Genomic DNA, 26,557 nt, shown 5'->3' with positions numbered 1-26,557 from the left:
AGGTGTTCATTGGAAGGACTGATGCTGAAGCTGAAACTCCATTACTTTGGCCACCTGATGCGAAGAGTTGACTCATTGGAAAAGACCCTGATGCTGGGAGGGATTGGGGGCAGGAGGAGAAGGGGACGACAGAGGATGAGATGGCTGGATGACATCATTGACTCGATGCACATGAGTTTGGGTAAACTCTGGGAGTTGGTGATGGACAGGGAGGCCTGGCGTGCTGTGGTTCATGGGGTCGCAAAGAGTCGGACATGACTGAGCGACTGAACATTGAACATATATAACATTGGGCTTCCCTCATGGCTCAGTGGTAAAGAATCTACCCGCAATGCAGGAGCTGCAGGAGATGCAGATTTGATCCCTGGGTCGGAAGATCCCCTGGAGGAGGGCATGGCAACCCACTCCAATATTCTTGCCTGGAGAATCCCATGGAGAGAAGAATCTGGTGGGCAACAGTCCATGGGATCGCAGAGTTGGACGCAACTGAAGCGACTTAGCACACATGCACACACACATAACATTATCATCTGAGCTATTTTTAAGATATGGTTCAATGGCAAAGTACATTCACAACCATTGCCACCGTAAATCTCCATCTTATAAAACTGAAACTCTGTACCCATGAAACCCTTAACTATCCATTTTTCCTCCCTCAGTCCCTGGCAACCATCATTCTACTTACTGGCTTTATAAATTTGACCTCTCTCAGTACCTCATTTAAGTGGATTCATACCGTATTTTGTGTTTTGTGATTGGTTTATTTCACTTAGCATAATATTCTCAGGGTTCATCCATGTTGTCATGTGTCAGAATTTCCTCCTTTTTAAGGCTGAATAGTATTCCATTGTATGTATATACCACATTTTACTTATCCATTCATCTGTTGATGGACATTTGGTTTGCTTCCCCATTTGAATGTGAGTTTACTCTAGGGACCTCATATAAGTGGAGCCATACAGTATTTATCCTTTGTCTCTGGCTTTTTTTACTTAGCGTAATGTCTTAGAAACTATACCATTTTACGTTTCCATCAACAGTGTACAAGGGTTCCAAATACTTCACACCTTTGCCAACATTTGTGGGTTTATCAGTTTTTGATAGTTGTCATTGTAATGGGTGTGAGGTAATATCTCATTATGGTTTTGATTTGAATTTACCTAATGACTAATGAAGAACACCTTTTCCTATGCTTATGGGCCTTTTCTATATCTTCTTTGGAGAAATGTGTATTCAACTCCTTTGCCCATTTTTTAATTTTATTTGGTTTTGTCGTTGTTGAGTCTTAGGAATTCTTTATGTATTCCTATGGGATATATGTTTTAAAATATTTTCTCATATTCCATAAGTTGTTTTTTCACTGTTGATTTTATTCTTTGCACCAAAGTTTTAAGAAAGGGAGATACTTTTAAGCACGTATAGAAAGTGCTTAAAGTGCTCAAAGCTTGTTTCTTTTAATTATCTTTAAACTTACAAAGATACTTAATAAGGGAGATACTTTTAAGAATCCTGATTCTCATTAGACTTTTATTAACTGACGATTCTTGCTTGGAAGGATTGTTATTATATAACAATGGTTATTTTTGTAATTCTGTCATTCCTTCTACATTAATAATTGGTATTCTACTGTAAAGGAGCACATTTTCTTCTCTTCTATTTATTTATCCTTATTTATTTGCCCAAATTGTCCCAGATTTGGCCTGCAGGAGCCCCTTTAAATTTGTGTGCTTTTGTCATGATACATCTTTTTTTTCTTGAGTACTTCCTTACTTTTGGACCCAAGATATTCCAGGTTCATCTAATGTTTTCCCTCTGATAGTCCTGCAACTAGCCATATCTCAGAGGTACACTTGTTTCTTTTAGTTGAGGAATACAATTTAGAAACCAAAATCTGGTTATTGGATGTGCTCATTGCTGAGTTCAAACTGATTCTACTAGTTCTAGTCTATCCCCACTGGATTCTTCCTTCACTCCCTATGTAGCATATTTATAACTTGCTTTTCCTTTAAACCCCTGACTCCACAAAATATCACCACTTTTACGTGTTTATTCAGTCATACAGTACATATAAAATAGTTTCTGAATTACTACCTGATGTCACTATAGAAAACAAATCTGATAGTAGGAATTTAAGGTTTTATTTTGTATGCAGTTCTTTCCCACTCACCCCTCTCCCACACCTCTAACTGAAAATGTAGTCAGCATATGTTATTATGTTCAGAAGTTTTGCATTAGTGTTTTTTTTTTAATATTCTTTCAATCTGGCTGTTATTTGTTTGAATTGCATTTGGTTTCATTTGATTTTGTATCTATTCAATTTTAGCTTTTCCCCTCCATCCTTATTTGTTTTTTTGTTGTTGTTGTAGAACTTAATTTAACATGCTTACAAAAATCAAAACTACACTGGAAAATATGCTCAGAATTGTTAATCCCTCACTTATTTCTTCCAATCTTTTCCTTCCTATCCTTTGAAGGTTAGCTGCTTTTTCTTATTTCTGATTCATGCTTGCTGTTTCTTTTTACAAAAATAAGCAGATACATGAATGTTTTTCTATTTACCCCTTTCTCATGCAAAAGATGGCATACTATTTATAATCTTCTGTACTTGCTTTTTTAACAATATTGCTTAGAAATTATTCCATAGCAGTTCCAACAGGTCTTCCTCATCCTTTTTTTATAGTGCCTAAATGGGCATTTAAGTCATTTCCATGTTTTTCAGTGACAAAGAGTGCTAGCATAAATGACTTACTGACATTTTAGTCTATTGATTTGACATTGAGATTGGTAATTTTTTTGTATTTGCCTTCTCTTCTCTTAAATATTTTTATACGTTAAGCTTAAAAATAATTATATTTATCTTTTTAAACTTTTACCAGTTGACTCTTTTCCCATCAACAGGTGGATTTAGATGTTACTTTACCTGGAGAAGGTGGAAAAGATCGACCTTTCAAAGTGTCAATCAAATTTGTCTCTCGGGTGAGTTGGCACCTACTCCATGAAGTACTGACAGGACGGACCTTGCCCGAACCACTGGAATTAGACAAGCCAATCAGCACTAACCCTGTCCATGCCGTTGACGTGGTGCTACGACATCTGCCCTCCATGAAGTGGGTCTTCTGGCTTTTTTTTTTTCCTCTTTAGATTTTAAGTAGGAAAGACCTTCCCAAGAATAGGTCTTGCAGTCTTTCCTTGGCTAACCTTCAGATGTTGTATATTTTGATTATCTCAGTTGAGGAATAGCATCCATACCAATTCAATGACAGAAGTAAGTTACATAAACTTTTCTGACTTATGAAAGTAAGTGTACATCATTAGCTTAGCTATTCTGTTGGATATTTTTCAGAAAAAAATGTCTAACCCTTTTTCTTAGGAGCTATCCATCTTGAGTAACTGATACATTTTCAGTTTTAGTATTTTAGTTAAATCACCTTGTCTTAAAGGTGATTTCATTATTTTTATAACAGTATCAAATTATGTTGAAATTATTACTGTTTTAATGGTATTAGCATCTCACACATGTATGTGTGTATCTATGTGTATATGTAAAGGATCAGTGTGTCTTTTTAAAGAAAAATATTTTCTTGAGACTTCCTGGCAGTCCAGTCAGTGGTTAAGACTCTGCGCTTTCAATTCAGGGGACGCGGGTTCAGTCCCTGGTCAGGGAAATAAGATCCCACATGCTGCACAGTGCAGCCAAAGAAGAAAAATACTCTGTTACAAACACATTTATCGAAGTGGCTTTTTGGTCAGTGATTGTTTATTCTGTAGCATTTTTTAAGGTTCAAACTATTTTTTAAAACTTTTTAAAGAAAATTAAGCCTTGCTCAAACTAATGTTAGTTTTAAGTATAGAGAATTTCAGTGAGAGATTTTTTTCATTTTGAATAGCTGCTTTTTGCTTTCACAAATTCGGAGAATGTTTAGTTTCATATATTCATAATGATTGGCATTTTACTATGATAAGATTATGTACTCTAGACTCACCTGTTCTTCAGATTTAAATATTAAATAGGAAGGAAAATATTAAATATACCATTTTAATTCTTGTAGATATACACCTGTGGGGCGTTCCTTTTTCTCAGCTCCAGAAGGATACGACCACCCTCTGGGAGGGGGCAGGGAAGTTTGGTTTGGATTTCATCAGTCTGTTCGGCCTGCCATGTGGAAAATGATGCTTAATATTGATGGTAAGGGAATTTAAACCATATTCTGTGTTGGGTAGTTGATTTCCGTATGGCCTCTGTGTGTGCGTGTGTGTGTGTGTGTGTGTATAATTTTATATATAATTATATGTACTGGTGTCTTGAATTAATATTTGGACATGTATTAAGACAAACATATATTAAGAAAAACCTTTATTTCTTATTACATTTCATTTAGAAAACATTTATACAGAATTTCTCCTGGAATGCTGTTAAACTTGAAGTAAACAAATATAAAAGCCGTGACATGATCACCTGAGCTATTTATTATAACTCATTTTTGTCCTTAACTAGATAAGCCAGTATTTCATTGTGAAATACATATTTTAAAGGAAGAGAAGAAGACTGCTGGTCTTGGTGACCTGTAGGTTATGCCTGCCACTGATGTTTAATGTTGTACCAGTTGCATTCTCATTTTTGGGTTTGTTTTTTTTTTTTAAGAATATTTTTAAGCACATATAAGTAGAGAGAATAGTATGATAAACTGCTATCTGTGTATCCATTATTCACATTGCCCAGATTTTTCTACCTTTGCTTAAACTATATACATTTCTTCCTCTACTGTAGTAATTTTAAATCAAATCCCAAACAGCATGTTATTTTGTCCCTACTACAGTATGCACCTCTGAAAATATGGGTGTTTTCCTACACAGTCACAGTGCCACCATCGTATCTAAGAAAATTTGATCATTTTTTTGTAGCTTCTAATTCCCTGTCCATAATCAGATTTCCCTGATAGTCTCAAAGGTATCTTTCTGTAGTTAGTTGGTTCAAATCAGGATTCAAGCAAAATGCACGCATCACATTTGGCTACTTTGCCTTTTAAAAATGTAGTAGTCCCATTTCCTTTCCTTTTGTTTTGTTTTTTCCTATTTTATGTCATTGACTTGTTGCAGAAACTTTCACTTTTCCTCTAGAATATCCAAAAATCTGGATTTATCTTTTGTTTTCTTGTAGTGTCATTCCCTGTTCCTTTATCTCCTACATTCCCTGGAAATGGAAGTTGGTCCTGGAAGCTTGATTCACTTCTGATTCATAAGTGCTCCATCATGTATTGTGTTAGGAGGCACCCAGTATATAGTAGACCCAACTTCAGTGGTAACTAACATTGATCAGTATGTTCAGAGATCAGTATGCCAGAGCTCTCCATTGTATATTTCCCAATCAGTCTTTCAGTTACTGATATTCCATTCATTGACCATTGTCACCTGAATCATTTATTTCAGTGCGGATTACCAATTAGAATTTTTTCTTATTCTGATATTCCTTTTGCATTAGATGGAATTCCTATATGGAAAAGTGCATTGTCTTGTTGGTAATTCATTGTCTTTGATAGCTTTCTTGCTTTTTGGCACAGCAGAATGTTCCAGATTCACCCTGTATTTCTTCCTCTGTACCTGGCATCAGCCATTCCTTCAAGGATCCCTGGATCTTTCCAGATCAGTGCATAGTCTCATCATCATTTTCAGCTGCATCTACCGTTGTAAAGATGTATTGAGAAGATATTTTTTTAAAGTCATCTTTAGGTGTATACTGACTGCTTCCCTGGTGACTCAGATGGTAAAGAATTTGCCTGCAATGCAGGAGATCAGAATTCGATCCCTGGATCAAGAAGATCCCCTGGAGAAGGGCATGGGAACCCACTCCAATATTCTTACCTGGAAAATCCCATGGACAGAGGAACCTGGAGGTCTACATTCCATGGGATCGCAGAGTCAGACACAACTGAGCAACCAGCATTTCATTTTCATTTAGGTGTATACTAGGGATGTTTTATTTTTTTTCCATTTCAGAACATCATTCGTATATTTGTATTTTTAAGATAGATTCCAAGAGATGAGATTGATGGGTCGAAGGCAGATATGTTTTTAATTTTGATTGTTATTGCTAGATTGCCCTCCAATGAGATTGTAAACATTTTGCATCAGTAAATGAGGCTACCTGTTTCCCTGTACCTTTGCCACTAGATGTGTCAAACTCTAGATTCTTGTCAATCAAATTTGGAAGAAATAGTTTCCTTATGTACCATTTTGCATTTGGCCATCCTTTCTCATGTGTATGGGTCACCTTATTTCTTTTTTAAAAAATAAATTCTTTATGTCCTTTGCTCCTTTTCTTCTGTTGGATTATTGGTCTTATTTACTGAGAGAGCTTTCTAAATCAAGGAAATTAGCCCTCTGTGGTATGAATTGCAGATGTTATCCCTGGGTTGTTATTTGTCTTTTGATCTTTGATATTATTTTTGGTTTTTATCCTGTAGAAATTTTTCTTTTGGTGACAGGTGTGTGTCTCAGTTGATCCTTTCTTTTGTAACTTTTAATATCAACTAGGGCTTATGTCATTTTTCTCTTCCAAGATTTCTAGGCTGTTCTTTTGTATATCATTGTATAAGCTTTAGAAACACCTTGTCAGATCTAGTGGGTGTGGGAGGATGAGCTATTACTTTTACTGTGACTCCATTATATTTTTAAATTAAGTTACTGAGTCTTAAACACTGCATCTTTCTGTCCAAGAAACTGCTATGCCTTTCCATTTGTTCAGGATTACTTTTTTTTCCTTCTGGAGTGTTTTAAAGTTTTCCTTCCCTAGTGGCTCAGACAGAAAAGAGCCTGCCTGCAATACAGGAGACCTGGGTTCAATCCGTAGGTTGGCAAGATTCCCTGAAGAATGGAATGGTGACCCACTCCAGTATTCTTGCCTGGAGAATTCTGTAGACAGAGGAGCCTGGCGGGCTATAGTCCATAGGGTCGCAAAGAGTTGGACACGACTGAGTGACTACCACTTTCACATAAAATTTGCTGTTTCGTATTATCATTCCTGGATATTTTCTTTTTCTCTTTTTTTCTTATTAAATGAACTTATATTCCAACTAGTTATTGTTTATATACATGAAGTCTTTTAATTTCTATATAGTAACTTTTTTCTCTTTGCCTTATTGAATTCCATTAACTTTTCAAGTTATTTCTTAGCAGTTTCTAGATTATAATCATTTTATCTGCAATAGTGATAGTTTTACCTCTTTAGATTTTTACACCTCTAATATTTTTTATCAGGTTATATTGACTAATTAGAACAGTTAACTGTTAGAGAATAGTGGGCATCCCCTTTGTATTCCTTACTTTAGAAGGAATGCTTCAGTGTTTCTGCATTAAGTCCGATGTGTGCATGTATGTATGTATATGCTTAGAAGCCTCTGTTGGTTTCTATTTTATTGAGTACTTTCAATCAATAATGTATGTTTTTTGTCAGATGTCTTTTTAGTATCTGAGGAATTATTTATATGCTGTTTTCTCCTCTTTTTAAAAAACACTGAACTAAATTTGTGTTTCTAGATTCTTTTAATGTGGTGCTGAATTCTGTTTTTTAGCACTTTACCTTTTTAATCAAGTTGCAAAAAAAAAGCAAGATTGATCTGATCTGCAATCTTCTCTTTTTTTATGCAGTCTTTTTCAAGTTTTGGTATTAATGTTTAGTTTCACAAAAAATTTGCAAGTTGCCTGTGCTCTAAAATGTACAACAGTTTTTAAATAGTGTTAAAATTATCAGCTCTTTTAAGATTTCATGAAATTCCCATGTAAAATTTTGTAGCCTGGTTTGTTTCATTTTGTTCAGTGAATAGTTCTTTTAAAGCTTTCATTCATTTTGTGAAAATCAGTCTGTTTAGGTTCTCTGTATTCAGTTTTGCTTTGTTATATCTTATTAGAAAATTATATATTTTATCTATATCTTTACTAAGTAGTCTTTCTTTTTTTTAAATTTTATCTATTTCTATGGTTTATCCCCATTGATTCTTTTTAATCTTTGTGCTTTGTCCTTTTTACTCTTAATTAGGAGAGGTAGTACTTTAATCAGCCTGTTTTCTGCTCCTCACTCTGCTACCTGCCTCCACTAAAGAGGTTTTGAAATTTTTTCTTAGCTCTCTGGCTTTGTCTTCTGACTCCTTAATTTCTTTTTTAGCTTAATAAATTTTTTCCTCTACTTTTCTTCAGTTAATTTAGTTGTTTTTCCTTTTTTTTCTCTCCTACACTAGGTCTTCTTGTGGCCCGCCAGCTTTCTCTGGTTGTGGCATGTGGGCTCTAGAGGACACTGGCTCAGTTGTCGTCTCAGTGGGCCTCTCTGGTTGCCATGTGTGGGCTTATTTGCCTCTTGGCCTGTGGGATCTTAGTTCTCAGACCAGGGATCAAACTAGCATCCCCTGCATTGGAAGGCGGATTCTTTACCACCGGACTGCCAGGGAAGTCCCTTTCCTAACTTTTTGAACTATAGTCGTAACTCAGTTAATTTCATTTTTCTCATTAAAAAGAGAATTTAAAATGATTATTTTGGAAATTCCCTAGCAGTTCAGTGGTTAAAACTCCATGCTTTCATGCTGAGGGTCTGGGTTTTGTCCTGTCCCTGATCAAGGAACTAGCATCCCACAGGATTATATTATTTTCTCAAAACACCACAGATTTCATTTGTATTTTCCCTATTAAACCCAGTGTTGTTTGAGAGACTTTTTAAATTTTCAGATTGAAGATCTTTTTATTTTCAGATTGTGTTGTAAATTTCTAGTTTCATTGTATTGTTTATCAGAGAATGTGGTTTGTATTTCTGTTTTTAGAATTTATTGAGGTGTTTTTTTTTTTTTTTAGTAACCTAACATACTCAGAATTTATGAAATGAAAGTTCAGTAGCTCTTTGAGAATAAGATAGAATCATTTTTTAGGATAGAGTTAAATGAATATCCTTTAGCTCTTCAGTTTTGATTATGTTGTTTACATCATCTATTTCCTTGTTTATTTCTGTTTACTTGTCTCAGAATGGGAGAAATAAATTTAAACTTCCTGTTGTGTTTGATGGAACAACAGACTGGTTCCACATAGGAAAAGGAGTACGTCAAGGCTGTATATTGCTTATTTAACTTATATGCAGAGTACATCATGAGAAACCCTGGGCTGCAAGAAGCACAAGCTAGAATCAAGATTGCCGGGAGAAATATCAATAACCTCAGATATGCAGATGACACCACCCTTATGGCAGAAAGTGAAGAGGAACTCAAAAGCCTCTTGATGAAAGTGAAAGAGGAGAGTGATAAAGTTGGCTTAAAGCTCAGCATTCAGAAAACGAAGATCATGGCATCTGGTCCCATCACTTCATGGGAAATAGATGGGGAAACAGTGGAAACAGTGTCAGACTTATTTTGGGGGGCTCCCAAATCACTGCAGATGGTGATTGCAGCCATGAAATTAAAAGACGCTTACTCCTTGGAAGGAAAGTTATGACCAACCTAGATAGCATATTGAAAAGCAGAGACATTACTTTGCCAACAGAGCTATGGTTTAGTCAAGGCTATGGTTTTTCCAGTGGTCATGTATGGATGTGAGAGTTGGACTGTGAAGCAAGCTGAGCGGCAAAGAATTGATGCTTTTGAACTGTGGTGTTAGAGAAGACTCTTGAGAGTCCCTTGGACTGCAAGGGGATCCAACCAGTCCATTCTGAAGGAGATCAGCCCTGGGATTTCTTTGGAAGGAATGATGCTAAAGCTGAAACTCCAGTACTTTGGCCACCTGATGTGAAGAGTTGACTCATTGGAAAAGACCCTGATGCTGGGAGGGATTGGGGGCAGGAGGAGAAGGGGACGACAGAGGATGAGATGGCTGGATAGCATCACCGACTCCATGGACATGAGTTTGGGTGAACTCCGGGAGATGGTGATGGACAGGGATGCCTGGTGTGCTGCGATTCATGGGGTCGCAAAGAGTCAGACACAACTGAGCAACTGAACTGAACTGAACTGAATTGTGTTTCTATTTCTTTTTATACTTCCACTTTCTTAATGTCACTACCATAGTATTAGGAGCGTATGTATACCTATCTTTATTCTTTGTTGTAATTTATACCTTTACAATGATAAAGTGACTTTTTTTGTACTTTTTGGCAAAAAGTATACATTATCTAACAGAAGGATTACAATTCATGTGGTCTGTTTTCTGTGCTTTTTAAATGCTAGTTCTGTTATTAGGAACCCCATCAGTGGTTACCTTCATACTTTCATTTAATACTCATCTTTCTCCCTCTTTAAAGCAGTATCTTTTGCTTTCCTTAATAAGTAACTTTTATATTAACTTTATTCTCTTCCTTCCCCTCCTCTGCTTTATTAACTAGTTTTAGCCAATATAGCATTATTTTATTGTTCGTTATGATTTTACTTAAATTTTTACTACTTGACTCTCATCTTTGACTCTGTTACTGTAAAGTGTGCCATCAGTAAGTTTATTCTACTTTTTATGATTGTTCTGTTTTTCATGTGTTTGTAGATACTATTATTCCCATGGGTTTTGAGCATGTAACAGTTACACTCCATTCTGTCACCTGTATGTCCATTTGTTTTCATCTTAAATCTACAGTTATATGTATTGGTGCTAATTGCAAGTCCTTTTGCTGAAATTTTTCCTGTCATCTCTTGGTAGCAGTTTGTCCTCGAGTTACTTCAGAAAGGGCTCATATGAGTAAGAACTGAGTTTTTTGCATATTGAAAACCATTTGTCTATAGCCTTATTCCTAAAGGGGACTGCTTGGTTAGACATAAAATAATTGAATCACACTTTTTTTTTTAATTCTATTTTTTTATTGAAGTATAGTTGATAAATTGTGCCAGTCTCTACTGCACAGCATAATTACTCAGCTATAGACGTATATACATTCTTTTTTTTTAATATTCTTTTCCATTATGGCTTATCTGAATCATACTTTCTTGAGTTTCTTATACATACTTTCCCACTGTCTTCTGACATTGAATTTTCAATAGAGAATTAGGATGTCATCTGGTTTTCTTGTCCCTCATAAGTACCTTCTTTTTTTGTCTGGTTGCTGAAAATATTTTTTACAATTATTTTGCTAGATTTTTTCCCTCAATGTTGACTATTTTGAGTCAGTTTTATTTAAAGCATGGGATCCCCTTTGAGGATGTAGGTTTAACTCTTTTATCTTTTTTTTTTAATCTGTCATTTTATTTTATTTTTAAAAAATTCTGTCCTGCTTGTTCTTTACTGTTTCTTTTATGGTATAATTTTTACCATTTGCTCATTGTAGTTTTGTCTTCATTTTTTTAATTTAAAAAGTGTTTTTTGTCCATTTCTTTCATGAGTTCTGCAGTGCTTATTTCATTTTCTCCTCTTAGCTGTTTGTCTTTCCCTGAGTTCTTAAATTTCTGCTCTGATATCTTTCTTCATAGCTGCATTAAGAAATTTTGGATTCATATTGAAAAGTAGTGTTATAGTTTTATCTATTTTGCAGTGGTATATTCTGTTGAGTTTTCTTTGTCCAGGATGTTGTGCTGCTTTTTTACATTTTTTAAATGGTATTTTTGTATGGATACTTGCCACTTTTGTTACTCGTATTTGAATGAGATAAGTTTTCTCAAACCACCTGTTAGAAAAGACTGGAGTGGGAGAAGGAGGTGGGACAGGACATTAGGAGCAAGGCTGTTTTCCAGGTTTCTCTGCTCAAGATCTCTATTCTCTTCTGTTCTGATAGATTCTTTCTTCAGAATAAAGCCACATCTCCTTTGCCTCTCAGTAATATATGTTTAAGGACTTTCTGCTACCAAGGAATTCAGCTCTTGGCTTTTAAAGTACGTGCTCAAATGTTAACAGTTAGAGAATCTGTGAAGGGTATATGGTAGTTCATTGTACTATACATTTAATTTTTCTTCAAGTTTGAAATTACAGAGGGGACAATGCATGCCTTGGTTTTAAAAGGGAGTCCTATCTGAGACCTGTCACTTCTAGTTCACCCTCAGGTGACTGATGACACTTTCTACACTCCTTGCTCTGCTTCCTTCTGAGATTCCCCCATTCAGTTTCAGTACTAAACATTGCAGTTCCCATTTAGGAGAAGACCCTCTCTTTCTGGAGTAAAAATTTGCTGCTGTTGCCCCACTAGACTTTCTTTCATCTTTCATGACTTTCTCCTTTGCCGAGGTTCCCAAGTATTTTGGGCCGTATTTACTTACAATTTGGCACTTTCAGGTTTTAATTGTCTCCTAGGTTCATTGAAGATACAGGGTTTCTTCACTTTTCTTTTCTCTCTCTCTCTTTTCAGATTATCTTTGTTGCTCTGTAATGAGTTCTAGGGGGAAAGTGGGAAATTTTGGAAATAAACTGCTGCTATTTTCCTATTGGAACTTACAAAGTTCTGCTTTGGATATTACAGAAATTTCTAAATAACTCATTGGTCAAAGAAAATTTTAAATATTTTAAACTAAAGGGTAATGAAAATAGTACATACCAGAATTGGTATGATTAGCTAAAGCAATTCTTAGAGAGAATTTAAAACCTTAAATGCCTATTAGAAAGGGAGAAAAGCAACAATGACCTATATATGCATCTTAATAAGTTAGAAAAGTAACATAATTAAATGCAAAGAAAAATAGAAGAAAATAAGAGTTTAAAAAAAAATAATGAAATAAAAAACAAATTTACTTCTATCCTATACATAGGACGACTTCAAAAATTTTAAAGAAGGATAGTGACATGATCATATTTGTTTTCCAGAAAGAGACCTCTGGCAGCAGTGTGGAGAATAGATAGAGGAGAAAAAAACTAATCTGAGAAGCCAGTTAGGAGGCTTTTTCAATCACTAGTTCAGGTAAGAGATGGTGATGGTCTAATGTGGGATGGAGAGGAAGGAACATATTACAAGATTAAGTTGAAAAATAGGTTTAAAAACCATGTCCAGAAAAAAAGTTTGGGTGTAGTCACTGGTACATGGAACTGATTGGAAACGAATAGACCAGAAGGTTAACTAGGTTTTTAAGGAATTGGTTTTTGGATATAAGAAAATATATATAGAGAGATTGGGTTTACACAGTTGTAGGGGCAACCTAGTCAAGTCTGAAGTCCTTAGGATAGGCTATCAGGAAGGGCAGGCTAGAATGAATGGGTGTGGGCTGAAGCTCTGTCCATAAACCGAATTCCTTTTCTCTCTCAGGGACACCTCAGCCCCATTTTTAAGGCCTTTCAACTAACTGAATGAGGTCCACCCACATTATCCAGGATAATCTCCTTTACTTAAAGTCAACTGATCATGGAATTTAATTATATCTGTAAAATACCTTCACCACAATATCTAGATTTGTGTTTGATTGAATGCAACTAGTAGCCTAGCAATATTTATATATTTAAAATTTTAAAAATAAACTCGTACCTGGCCTATAAAATTCTATGATTAAAAATATAATAATAATAATAAAAATTCTGTGATTATTCAGTCTTTGAAACAATCTTCATATTCCCAAACCTTTAGTAACTGCATTTATTTTATAAACTGTCTTTCAAGAAGAGCATACTCACCAACATACATTCAGAATAGTGACTCATTCATATCATTATGAATGATGATTCTAATATGGGAGGGAGATCTGCTTTCACTGGTTAGTTGGCAGTTTATACCATGTATAAAAAGATCAAATGTTAATATGTCTAACACTTGAGGATTCTGTGGAACATATAGAGAGTCATCTAGTATGTAGTTGGAAATGCAGATGTGAAAATCTGTAGTGGAGTGAGTAAAGGTAAAAGTTTTGGGAGTTCTTAGTACATAAATCCATATTTGAAACTCTGAAAATGGAATATTTCCTTTAGAAATAATTATTTAGATTGAAAAAAGAAATGAAAAGGAGAGAGCCATGGAGAATACTAGCATTTAAGGAAGAAAGAAGAACCAGAGAGCAGTTAATGATTATTGTAGGCAGTATTAGAGCCAAGAAATTGTGTCAAGGGAGGAAACATATTCAGAGAATAGATGATTTCACAGTTAAGCAGTGGAGCTCTTCCAATAAAATCAACAGTAAGACAGGGATGTCAGTACTATGTTATTTAGTCACTATTGTGTTTGCTAACTTCTGTTCTTCTTACAGGTTTCAGTCTACATGTTACTTCCTTGAAAAGCAGTAACTGACACCTTTTCCCCCCCATCCAACCATCCCCCAAGAGTTACATATTTCTCTCAAGTATTCTTATAGCACAGTATACTTCCCTGGTAATACCATGTGTCACCTTGAATGTGTTGTTTATTCTTTGTCTCCTGTTAGAATGAAAGCTCTGTGAAGCTAGGGACTGTAGGTATATATATAACCTCTGTGCCTGACACAACTCTTGGGCATATCTAAGCCAAGAATGAATAAATAAAACTAAGAACATGGAGGAGGAGTGTCTAATTGAATCTGGAAAGTTAGGAAAATATTTGTAGGAGTAAATGATGTCTTAGCTAGGCTTTTGTCAATGTGATGACATCAGGAGTTTGGGTCAAAAAGAGGGTACACAGGAATGAAAAATTTCTGAGAGGTCTCTAAAGTAAAAAAAATTTATTGAAAGATATAAGCAAAAATCTGAATGAATGAAATATGTTAAGCTTATTGAGAAGACTCTGTTTGATAAGGTGTCAGTTCTCCAAAAATTAATCTGTAAATGAATTTTAAGTAAAATCCCAATAGGGCATATAGTGAAACTTGAAAAGTCAGTATTAAGATTTATATGGAAAAATAAGTGACTGTGAAGAATCAGTGTAATTTAATATTAAGTTGGCATTTTGGATCACTGAGGAAAGAGTAAAATATTTAATAAATGGTATTTATATAGTTGTTAACTGTAAGAAAAAAAATAATTAAACCCATCTCATATCATATCCCAGATTTATTTCTAGGTAGATTATAATCTAAAATTTGAAAAGCAAAGCTTTAAAATTCTTTCAAGAAAATACTGATAAGCTTGGCTGCACAAAATTTAAAACTTATTTGTTACAGATGAATCATAAAGTTAAAATGCTAAGACAGTATTTACAGCATATATAACCAAAAACTTTACAGGGAGATCAGTTTAAAAAAAAAAAGCTAATTTACAAAAGAGGAAACACGAATGGTCAATAAACCCATGAAAATCAAATTCTCAAATTCATAATTAGTCAGGAAAATGCAAATGAGATCAGTACCATTTGACACCTATCAGATTTATAAAATTTTAACAGATGTTGGTGAGGATAAAGTATAAGGGAATATCTTGTGCACTGTTTATAGGAGTATGATTTGATACAACAACTTTGGAGAGCAGTTTTCAATATCTAGAAAAGATGACATGAAAATGAAATTGAACATATCTTAAAACCCTTAATATACCATAGAGGTGTCTTGCATACTGAGATATTTTTTGCTGTAGCAGAAAATTAGAAACATCCTGATTCCTGTGAATAATAGAAAAAGCAAATATTGGAATGAGTACGTGAATATTGTCATATTGTGGTATATACTATTATATGTAAGTTAAATGAATGAACCAAATATACATATATCAACATGGATTTTTCTTAAAGTTCTCTCTTATCTTAATGAAATGAAATAAAGCCTAAAATTTTAAATGGGTTTATTTTTAAACTGTCAATAATATGTACTGGTGCTGTGAAAAATAATGAGGGATCGTATTGCACTGACCACCTTACTTGCTTATATTTCCTTTCTCGTTTGTATGATTTTGCAACCTTTGCACTTGGTATATTTTACTGAACAAAATAGTCTTTATTGAACTTGAGATCAACTGGAGAAGATTATTTTATTGAGCAATATATGATGAGTATTATGGAGAAGTAATGAATACAGTGGGACTGTGCAACAAGGGAATCCATTCTAGTCTCAGTGTTGGAGGAACTTTTCTCTGAGGAAGTAACAGATGGGAGCTTAGGTAAAATTTGTGGTGATGATAAACATGGAAGAGTACTTTAAGAAAGCAAGCAATTTAATTCTAATTGTGTGACTTCATCTTATTTTCAGAATGATTGTTTTCATGGTATATAGTATCTTAACTCTCAATTATATGACTAAATTTAATGAATTTTACCAATCTATATGTACTGGTGCTTTTCACATTTCACATTTTCACTTTTTTCACATTTCATCATCTCTGAAATTGGGAGATGTCTTGCAGTGGATGGTTTGTCACAATTTAATTGGAAAATTTGGCAAATACAGTACTGATGTACCTTACCATAATTGGGCTTTTAGAGTCAGTGAAATACAGTATACTCTTTTATGTTAGGCCAGACTCAGTTGCAATTTGCATTTTGTTTTTCTAAGTACGCATTTTAAGAGTACCAGAGTAACTATAGGGAATTCCCTGGCAGTCCAGTGGTTAGGATTCCATGCTTTCACTGCCAAGGGCACGTTTCAATCTCTGGTCAGGGAACTAAGAGCCTACAAGTCACAGTACAGCCAAAAGAAAAAAAAGAATCTGATAGTTACTAGTTGTATCTCCCCGAAGATACCTGTCACAGATAGAATGCTAAACATTTTACATTAATTACAGTCAGCCCTCGTTACCTGGGTACCATGGATTCTGAGAGCTGACTGTAATGCATCATTTTGTATAAGGGACTTGAACTTCCACCGCTTTTTGATGTACAAAGGGAGTTCCAGAACCAATGTTCTGTAGGAACCAAGAGACAACTGTATCTCATCTGAACTACATCACCGTTGTATGAGTTAGGTGATACACCCAACTGAAGTTTAGAAACACAGTCTCTAAATTTTCTCCCTCTAAAGTGACTTTCTCCCTCTAAAGATCACATAGTTTGTATTTTATATTTATATTACTTTATATGTAATGTAAACTATTAAGTGTAGAGGCACAGTCATTTATTTACATTTAAGTGATAGAGGTTAACTTTTCTGTTTCCAAAGCTTATGCTCTTAATATTCACAGCTTTTTCCTGTATCCTTTAAGAAGCAAGTTTCCTGACAGGACATATCTCTGACCCAGGACATCTGAGTTGAGAAATGTTTTTTTATTTTTATATACTTTATTTGCTTCTTTGTGCTTTTCAGTAAAATGTAGCTTTCTAAGGAATATTCACTGTTTTGCTGCTAGAAGAAAATAGAATATATAAGCAGAATTTGATAATTATAATTTATTCTGCTTGAATCAGAAGTTCACACTGAATACGCTTTCTTGCAAGGAAAACAGATTTTCAATAAATAATTTATTAATCACAATATTAGTGTCACTTGCTTCATATGATTGCCTTAAGTTCAGGTATAAGATCCCTCAGTGAAAGTGAAAGTCAACAATTTGATTTTTATAGTATTCAAATTAGTCCTCAGAAGCAGAACAAAGCAGAACCTTTCTTTAGGGTGAAATAGGCAAGCAGCAGGTTTATCAACACTGATCAAACTCAGCCAAGTAAAGATACCTGTATCAGGCTTTATTTAGTCTAACCTCACATTAGAAAAAGAGTATTTTCCAGCAGGAATTTCAGTGACAGTTTCCAACAAATCTGTTTCTTGATTCACACTGCTTCAGGCTAATTGAGTATGTTCTTCATATTTGATGCACAGCTGTCGTCTTGGGATCAAACATCATTCTCTGTGTCCATTTCTCTCCCTACCCCTCATTTTTTAATATTTAGAAGTTTCATGAGAAAAGGGTACACAAGAAGCAAACATTTTTGATGCTTTACACATTGGAAAATGAATCAACAAACCTAAATGAAAGTTTAGTTGGGTTTCTATGTTGGAAATAATTTTTCCTTCATAAATTTAACAGTGATGTTCCAACTTTTTAAACAGCTTTGGTGAAGTTTTGTTTCCCTTATATTACTTTGCTTTCTTGAAAATTTACTTACCTTTATCCTCTAAACCTCTTCACTTTTTCATTTTTGCTATTATGCTTTTAATTTCTAATCATTCTTTTTTATTTCTTGAATGTTATTTTATAATAGCATACTATTCTTGTTTCACATATGGTAGTATCTTCTCTGTGCTCACTGAAGATAATTTATCTTAGAGTTTTCTTTTTCTTGCACATGCTTATGCTTCCTCCAAATTCTGTTTTGTTTGTTTGTTTGTTTTGATCACTGTCCTCCATTTCGGAAGCTTCCTTCAAGTATATGGTGTCCTTGATTATTTATTCATGATGCAGTGGGAATCTAAAACATTGACTCGATGCTTTGAATTCATTAGTGGGACTAGTTGACTTTGAGCTTTATCATAGAGTGGTTTAATTGGGCTGATCCTAGGGAACCTATAATGTTAGTGACCTTAGTTAGGTCTTTCTTCTTAGCTGGTCAATTACCCAGAGATGAGACTTCCAGACTCCTGCCTGAAGGGTAATAGTCTTGTTACCTGCATTCTGGAAGCCAAGTTGGGGATTTTGGCTTGGGGAGTGTCTGCATTCAGGAATTAATATTTATTGTCACTTAACTCTTTGTTTTGGGTACAGTCTTGTGCCCTCAGCTGTGCCTGACATCATCCCTCCAAAAAGTCTTTTACTTTTGCCAGAGAATATGCTTACAGATTATGCCAGGATAAAGATGAGGCAGTGGTTCCACAATGTGAATGGAGCTAGACAGGAATCTAGGACTCTACCTGCTTCTCAAACAGCTTTTGTCTTTATTTTTCTGCAACACCTCCATTCTTTTATCACCAGTTTCAGAGGTACCTGATACTGCCATTTCTCACACCTTTTGAGAATTCCATCTGCTCTGTCAGTTACAGCTTGGCTACTTGTTTTTCATCTTCTAAAATGGTACATTTTCTATTTTCGATCCTCCCTTCCCTCTAGATTTATGCTTTCTTTTTTTTTTCTCCTTAATTCCTTACCAGAGTTTTAGTGGAGTTTGGGGAAGGAATGAACTGAGTTGCTTGACCAGAATCTATTCTTAAAATGGAGAGGCTTTGTCTGGTTTATCTTTAAATTCCAACCTACAAAGGAGTCCCTGATGTAGTAGATACTTGAATGTTTAAATGGATGAGTAAGTCTTGTTTTATTATCTGTAAAACTCAATTGGTAAGTTTGTGCTAGAGACCTAGTTTCTTGCCACCTGGACCTCTCAACAGGCAGGGTTGGTTAAGTGTTCTCATGATGTTGTGGCTGGCTTCTTTGGAGCAAGCAATCCATGAGAGAGCAAGGCAGACGCTATAATGACATTAAGGCCTAGTATTGAAAGCTATATTCTGCCAGTTTTGTAATGTCTTATTAGTTACATAAACCAGTTATATTCAGTGTAGGAGAGACTTACACAAAGGTGCAGAGTCCCATGAGGCAAGACTTATTAGGGACCATGTTGGAGGCAGACTACCGTATGAAGTTTCTATCTTCAACTAGAAGAAAAAATTAAGCTCAAATAGAAAGTAAGAAATAAAACTCTGAGCAAAAGTTAATTAAATAGAAAACAGTATAGAAAATGAATGAAACCAAAAGTTGATTGTTTTTAAAAAGTTAATAAAAATTTTAAACTAGGAAGGCTAATCAAAAAAAAGAAAAAACCAAACAGATTACTAGTGTCAAAAATTTAAGAAGGGTTTATCATTAAAGATCTTTCAAAACTGAAAGGTTGATAAGGGAATGTTGGGAACAGTTTTATACCAGTTAATTTGATAACTTAAACACAATGTTAAAAAGTTAGCTCAAAGAAAACTGGAATAGTCTGGTATCTGTTAAGGAAATTGAATTCATAATCCTTTCTAACAGAAAACTCCAGTGCCAGTTGATTTTGTTGCTAAAATTTATCTGACATTTAAGAAAAAATGATACCAATCTTACACAGATGCTTTCAGAAACAGAAGAAAAAAGGCGTTTCAACTCAATTTTATGAGGCTCGTATTCCTCTGAATCTGACACCTGACCAAAACAGTGTAATCTTCTCAACAGACAGAAGAATCATTCGACACATTTTAATGTTATCATGATGAAAATTTGTAACACACTAGCAGTAAAAGGAAACTTCTCCAACCCGTCAGAGAATCTAGAAAAGCAGGCAGGCATCATCATACTCAGTGTCAAAAAGAGTGAACGACTTTGCCCTAAGATTAAGAATAAGTGGAGGATGCTTACTCTCACTACTTCTATCCAGCAGTGTGCTGGTGGTCCAAGAAAAAGGAAGGAGTAATATTGTAAAGGAAGTAATACAACTGTCGCTGTTTGCAAAAGACATAATTGTCTACATAAAAAAATCCTAAGAAATCTACTCCCCCCAAAAATCCTACTAGAATTAATAGATGCATTTAGCCAGATCACAAGACACTAGTTGCATAATAATACTAGCAGTATAATAAATAATACTGGCATTCAGCAGTTGGAAAAAATGAAAAACACATGTACCATTCATAACAATATTTTTGAAATATTTAGGAATAGATTTTTTTTTCATCTTTGCACAGGGGACATGCTAATCTCTGTATCATTCCAGTTTTAGTACATGTATTACCAAAGTGAGCACTAGAAATAGATTTTAAAAGAGATGTGTACACAGATCCTATACACTGAAAGCCTATAAAACATTCCTGAGAAAAATAAGAAAGATAAATAGAGATACCATGTCCCTGGTGGCTCAGATGATAAAGAATCTGCCTACAGTGCAGGAGACTCAGGTTCGATCCCTGGGATAGGAAGATCCCCTGGAGAAGGGCATGGCAACCCACTCCAGTATTCTTGCCTGAAAAATCCCATGAACAGAGGAAACTGGCAGCTTGCAGTTCATGAAATCACAAAGTCGGACACGACTGAAGTGACTTAGCACGCACGCAGACCATGTTCTTGGCACAGAAGACTGAAACAGTTAGGATACTCATTATTCCCAAATTGATCTGTAGACTCAACACAATCCCAGAATCTCACCAAAAATCTCACTTAAAAAAAAAAAAATTGACAAGCTGATTTTAAGATTTATTTGAAAATGCAGAGAATCTTGAACAGTTAAAACCATTTTGAAGAAGAACAGAGTTGGAGGATTTATAATCCCTGATTTCCAGACATGCTATAAAGCTACAGTAAGCAAAACTGTGATACTGAGGTTAAAGATGGACATATAAATCAAGTTATGAAATAGCTATAGATACTACACTTGATCTTAGCCAAAAAGCTAAAAAGTAATTAGAATAGCTATAAACACTTATGTGGTTGATTGATATTTGACAGAGGGGCCAAAATTCAATGGGGAAAGAATAGTCTTCTCAGTGATACTAGAACAGTTGGGTATTTGTACAAAAAATAAACATTAAAACTGAGAAACTTCTAAGAAAAGAGGGAAAATATTCATGCCCTTGGAGTAAGCAAAGATTTCTTTGTATGTTGGAAACCTAATCTAAGTGAAACCATCTCTTAAGAACACTGTTAAGATGAAAAGGCAAGCTACTGAAATTTGAAAAAGTTTCAAATATTTGCATAATATATCCTGAACAAAAGGTTTATGTCTAGAATTTATGAAAAACTTGCATAACTCAAACTATTTTTAACAGTGGTCAAAAATATACACCGCACAAAAGATTATGGGAATGGTCAATAGCACCTGAGAAGATATTAAACATCATTGGTCATCTGGAAAATGCAGATAAAAACCACAATGAGATATCACTTCACACTTGCTAGATTTGCTAAAGTAAAAAACCCAGCAGTGCTAAGTGTTGGCAAGAATATGGAACAATTGGAAACGGTAGGAGTATAAAACAGTACAACCACTTTGAAAAATATTTTGGCAGATTTTAAAAAATTTAAATATTTTCTTGCCATATGTCCTAACTATTCTTAGGTCTTTCCCCAAGAGAAATGAAAAAAATAGGTCCGTACAAAGGTTTGTACATGTTCATAATAACTAGGATCTGGAAACAACCCAAATGCCCAGCAACAAGTAAACTGAGAAACAAATTGTGATTTATTTACACGATGAAATACTATCCAGCAATTTTAAAAAACTAATTTATAAAATGGTATGGATGAATCTCAAGAAAGATGTGCAAAAAAGCTAAACGAAATAATGTATACCATATAATTCCATTTATGTGAAATTCTGGAACAAATTTATTATGAAAGGAATCAGATCAGTGGTTGCCTGCAGCAGATGTGATGGAAGCTGATTAAAGAGGGGCAGGAAAGTACTTTCGGGGGTGATGACATATTTTGTCTTAATTGGAGTGATAATAGCATAGAGGATGAGATGGTTGGATGGCATCACTGACTCAATGGACATGAATTTGAGCAAGCTCCAAGAGATGGTTAAGGACAGGGAGTCCTGGCATGCTGCAGTCCATGGGGTCGGAAAGAGTCGGACACGACTGAACAACTGGACAACAACAACAAATGGCGTTGAGGTATACGTTTGTCAAAATCATTGAGCTGTACAGTTAAAATGCATTTTATTGTATGTAAGTTATACCTCAAATAGTTTTTTTAAATGAGATGTCACATTCCCAGAAAGGCTAGCATTAAACTCTTAAACTCTGCTTGTGAGAGAGTTAGTTGTTAAAACCACTTTGGAAGATTTTGGCATTATCCAGGAAAGTTAGAGATACACATCCTTAGTTCAGTTCAGTCGCTCAGTCATGTCCAGCTGTGATCCCCTTGGACTGCAGCACACCAGGCTTCCCTGTCCATCACCAACTCTCGGAGCTTGCTCAAATCAATGGACTCATGTCCATGGATTCAGTGATGCCATCCAACCATCTCATTCTCTGTTGTCCCCTTCTTCTCCTGCCTTCAATCTTTCCCAATCTTTCCCAGTCGGGGTCTTTTCTAATGAGTCAGTTCTTCACATAAGGTGACCAAAGGATTGGAGCTTCAGCCTCAGCATCAGTCCTTCCAATGACTATTCAGAACTGATGTCCTTGAGGATTGGCTGGTTTGATCTCCTTGCAGTCTGAGGGACTCTGAATAGTCTTCTCTAACACCGCAGTTCAAAAGCATCAATTCTTCGACGCTCAGCTTTAGATTCAGCAATTCTACTGAGATACCACCTTTTCTATTAGAGAAATATACATGTGTATGTATATCAAAAAGGCCATCTATAAGATAGTCATAACATTAATAACCAAAGGAAAGTGCCAGCATAAATAGTCCACCACGATTAATAATCAGGCTTTTGTTTGTTTGGTTTTTGCCGCAGGACACCTTGTGGGATCTTAGTGGCCTGGCCAGGGGTTGAACTTGAGCCCCTGGCAGTGAAAGCACAAAGTTCTATCCACTGTCCACCAACATTAAAGTGAATAAACTGTATTTTATTCAGTGGAGTGTTAGGCAGAGCAATGGAAATGAAGAAAATAGTTGTTTAAATAGAAACAATGTTTAGCAAGTCTCAAAAAGATTTTATGTTTTATGTTTCCAGTTAGATAAAATTGAAGAACTGGAAACAATAAATTGTCCTTAGTGATCTGTACTTACACGTTGTAATTCTGAAAAGAGAAAAAAGTGATTACCATAAGAACCAGGATTTGAGGGTTGAACTGTAAGTTAAGGTTGGGAAGGGGATAGGGAAGCGGTTTTGAGAATACTACCAATATTTAGTTCTTGATATGAGTGTTGGTTATGTGAATATTTGTATTCACTTTATAATTTAGTGACCCTTTAGTAACCTTTTAGTGACCCTTTAGTAAATATATTTTTTATTAAAAACAAAAAAACCCCAACCCTTTGATTTATCAATATCTCCTGAGTACTATGTCAGTAATACTTTGCTAGTTAATGATAGACATGCAGAGATGTCTAACATGGTGTCTAAATTGTTCACTATTACCATAAAAAGGCATTGTATAATAAGTGACCTTAATTTTTGTTCTTATACTTTCAGAGCCATGAAAGTAAACGTATAAAATTGAGGCATATAACCTCTTAGGAGGTTGAAGTATAATTGTAGTTATGCTTTTACCTGGACCCAACATTATTTACTGCTTTATTTTACACTCTTCTTTTGGACTTGGACTAATTTGGAACATGTAGTCCTTATTACCTTAAATATGGGAAATATTTATTATTTTTTCACGTCTGTATTTTAGCTGCATCCTAACAGAAAATTTCAGTTTTGACACAGTAAAGTGCAAACTAAAGAATCCTAATCACTTCTTCATAGAACATTCTCTCCCATTCAGCTTCTTCAAGGAGTTAGTTTACATTGACAGAATGATTTTGCCTAGAATTAAAACCTCAATAAATCAGAGCGCAAAAGACATGAGTAGACAATCCTTCAAAAAATGAGAAAAAGAGTTCTGATGAGTTTCTGCCATTTTCTGGGCACAAGTAGGTATCTTACATTGAATCTTCACACTAATGCTGTAAGTAATGGGCGTTTTGCTAATTTTCCATATGAATGAATGGAAATTCTGAAAAATGATAATTAGTAAGTCTGGATCTAGAATTAAAATCTGTTTCATTTCCAAGCTTATTTTTTTTCTCTTTATTCTAATGCTGCTACCTATGAAAAGAAGAAAATAAACCTAATTTAAAAAATAAGGATAGGGACTTTCCTGGTGGTCCAGTTTTTAAGACTCTAAGCTCCCAGTGCAGGGGCAAGGGCTCAATCCCTGCTCAGAGAGCTGCATCCCACATGTTGCAACAGCAAAAAAACAAAAAGAACCTGCATGCCACAACTAAGACCTGGAGCAGCCAAATAAATTAAAAAAAAAATTTTTTAAAGGATACATTTCCAACAGTAAAATAATTTTTTATCAATTATCAATAAGTGAGTTATAAAGTATCACAAAACCTTAATGAAAATAATTTTTGCCTAAGTTGTGTGTTGTACGTATCTAGATACTAACAATTAAGTAGTTGGTAATATCTCATTTTGTACAAATTCCTCTCGTTTTTTATTCTCAATTTTATTTATCTGCATTCTAGCACCTGCTCATTTATTTTGTTTATATGAATGTAGTACAAATGTATCCATCTGACTGATGGTTATTTAGGTTGTGTCCATTCTTTTTATCATTATAAACTGTCCTACAGTAAGCATTCTTATTCATGTTGCCCTCCACAGATGATGGGATTTTTATAGAGCATATATTCCAGTAGAGTGGAGTTGTTGAGTTGGAAATTATGCTCATCTTCAAACTTACTATAAATTACCGTTTGCTCCTGACTATATCACTTTATATTCCTACATACTGTATGAGAATTTTCATTCTTCATTCTTCCTTTGGCTTATTGTCAGCTTGTATTATCCATTGTAACATTTTTGGCCCATTTTGATTGGTATAAAATGATAGCTCAATAGAGTTTTTATATGTATTTCCTTTATTACAAATAAAATAGTGAAAAATTGTTTTTTGACGTTTAGCTTTTCTCTTCTGTGAAATACCTAGCCATGTGTCTTTTGGCACTGTTACTGTTTTAAGCTTGATTTATAGGCACTCATGACATATTCTGGATAGTAATCATTTGTTGTATGTATTATACATATCCATTTGCCTGTTGTTGTTGTTTTTTTTTAAATTTTATTTTATTTTTAAACTACATAATTGTATTAGTTTTGCCAAATATCAAAATGAATCCATCACAGGTACACACGTGCTCCCCATCCTGAACCCTCCTCCCTCCTCCCTCCCCATACCATCCCTCTGGGTCGTCCCAGTGCACTAGCCCCAAGCATCCAGTATCGTGCATTGAACCTGGACTGGCATCTCGTTTCATACATGATATTTTACATGTTTCAATGCCATTCTCCCAAATCTTCCCACTCTCTCCCTCTCCCACAGAGTCCATAAGACTGTTCCATACATCAGTGTCTCTTTTGCTGTCTCGTACACAGGGTTATTGTTACCATCTTTCTAAATTCCATATATATGCGTTAGTATACTGTATTGGTGTTTTTCCTTCTGGCTTACTTCACTCTGTATAATAGGCTCCAGTTTCATCCACCTCATTAGAACTGATTCGAATGAATTCTTTTTAATGGCTGAGTAATACTCCATTGTGTATATGTACCACAACTTTCTTATCCATTCATCTGCTGATGGACATCTAGGTTGCTTCCATGTCCTGGCTATTATAAACAGTGCTGCGATGAACATTGGGGTACACGTGTCTCTTTCCCTTCTGGTTTCCTCAGTGTGTATGCCCAGCAGTGGGATTGCTGGATCATAAGGCAGTTCTATTTCCAGTTTTTTAAGGAATCTCCACACTGTTCTCCATAGTGGCTGTACTAGTTTGCATTCCCACCAACAGTGTAAGAGGGTTCCCTTTTCTCCACAGCCTCTCCAACATTTATTATTTGTAGACTTTTGAATCGCAGCCATTCTAACTGGTGTGAAATGGTACCTCATAGTGGTCTTGATTTGCATTTCTCTGATAATGAGTGATGTTGAGCATCTTTTCATGTGTTTGTTAGCCATCTGTATGTCTTCTTTGGAGAAATGTCTATTTAGTTCTTTGGCCCATTTTTTGATTGGGTCATTTATTTTTCTGGAGTTGAGCTGCAAGAGTTGCTTGTATATTTTTGAGATTAGTTGTTTGTCAGTTGCTTCATTTGCTATTATTTTCTCCCATTCTGAAGGCTGTCTTTTCACCTTGCTGATAGTTTCCTTTGATGTGCAGAAGCTTTTAAGTTTAATTAGGTCCCATTTGT

General features: G+C 35.0%; 1 protein-coding gene across 4 annotated transcripts in view; it reads left to right on the top strand.

Moving 5' to 3' along the window:
• AGO3 (argonaute RISC catalytic component 3) overlaps positions 1 to 26,557 on the top strand; it is a 131,844-nt gene that overhangs the window by 46,513 nt on the left and 58,774 nt on the right. For 2 of the 4 annotated variants that reach the window (XM_010841174.1, XM_010841175.1), the window contains exons 4-5: positions 2,899 to 3,107; positions 4,050 to 4,186. In XM_010841174.1, coding sequence (XP_010839476.1) covers positions 2,899 to 3,107; positions 4,050 to 4,186 — 346 coding nt within the window. Of the gene's footprint in view, positions 1 to 2,898; positions 3,108 to 4,049; positions 4,187 to 12,746; positions 12,833 to 26,557 lie in introns of those variants that run through there. The other 2 variants (XM_010841177.1, XM_010841178.1) reach the window with 2 other exon arrangements.

The sequence above is a fragment of the Bison bison genome, unplaced genomic scaffold (assembly GCF_000754665.1).
Source record: "Bison bison bison isolate TAMUID 2011002044 unplaced genomic scaffold, Bison_UMD1.0 scf7180017864158, whole genome shotgun sequence".
NCBI classification, from domain to species: domain Eukaryota; kingdom Metazoa; phylum Chordata; class Mammalia; order Artiodactyla; family Bovidae; genus Bison; species Bison bison.
The sequence above is the reverse complement of the archived record's forward strand: the minus strand, read 5'-3'. Positions and strand labels throughout refer to the sequence as shown.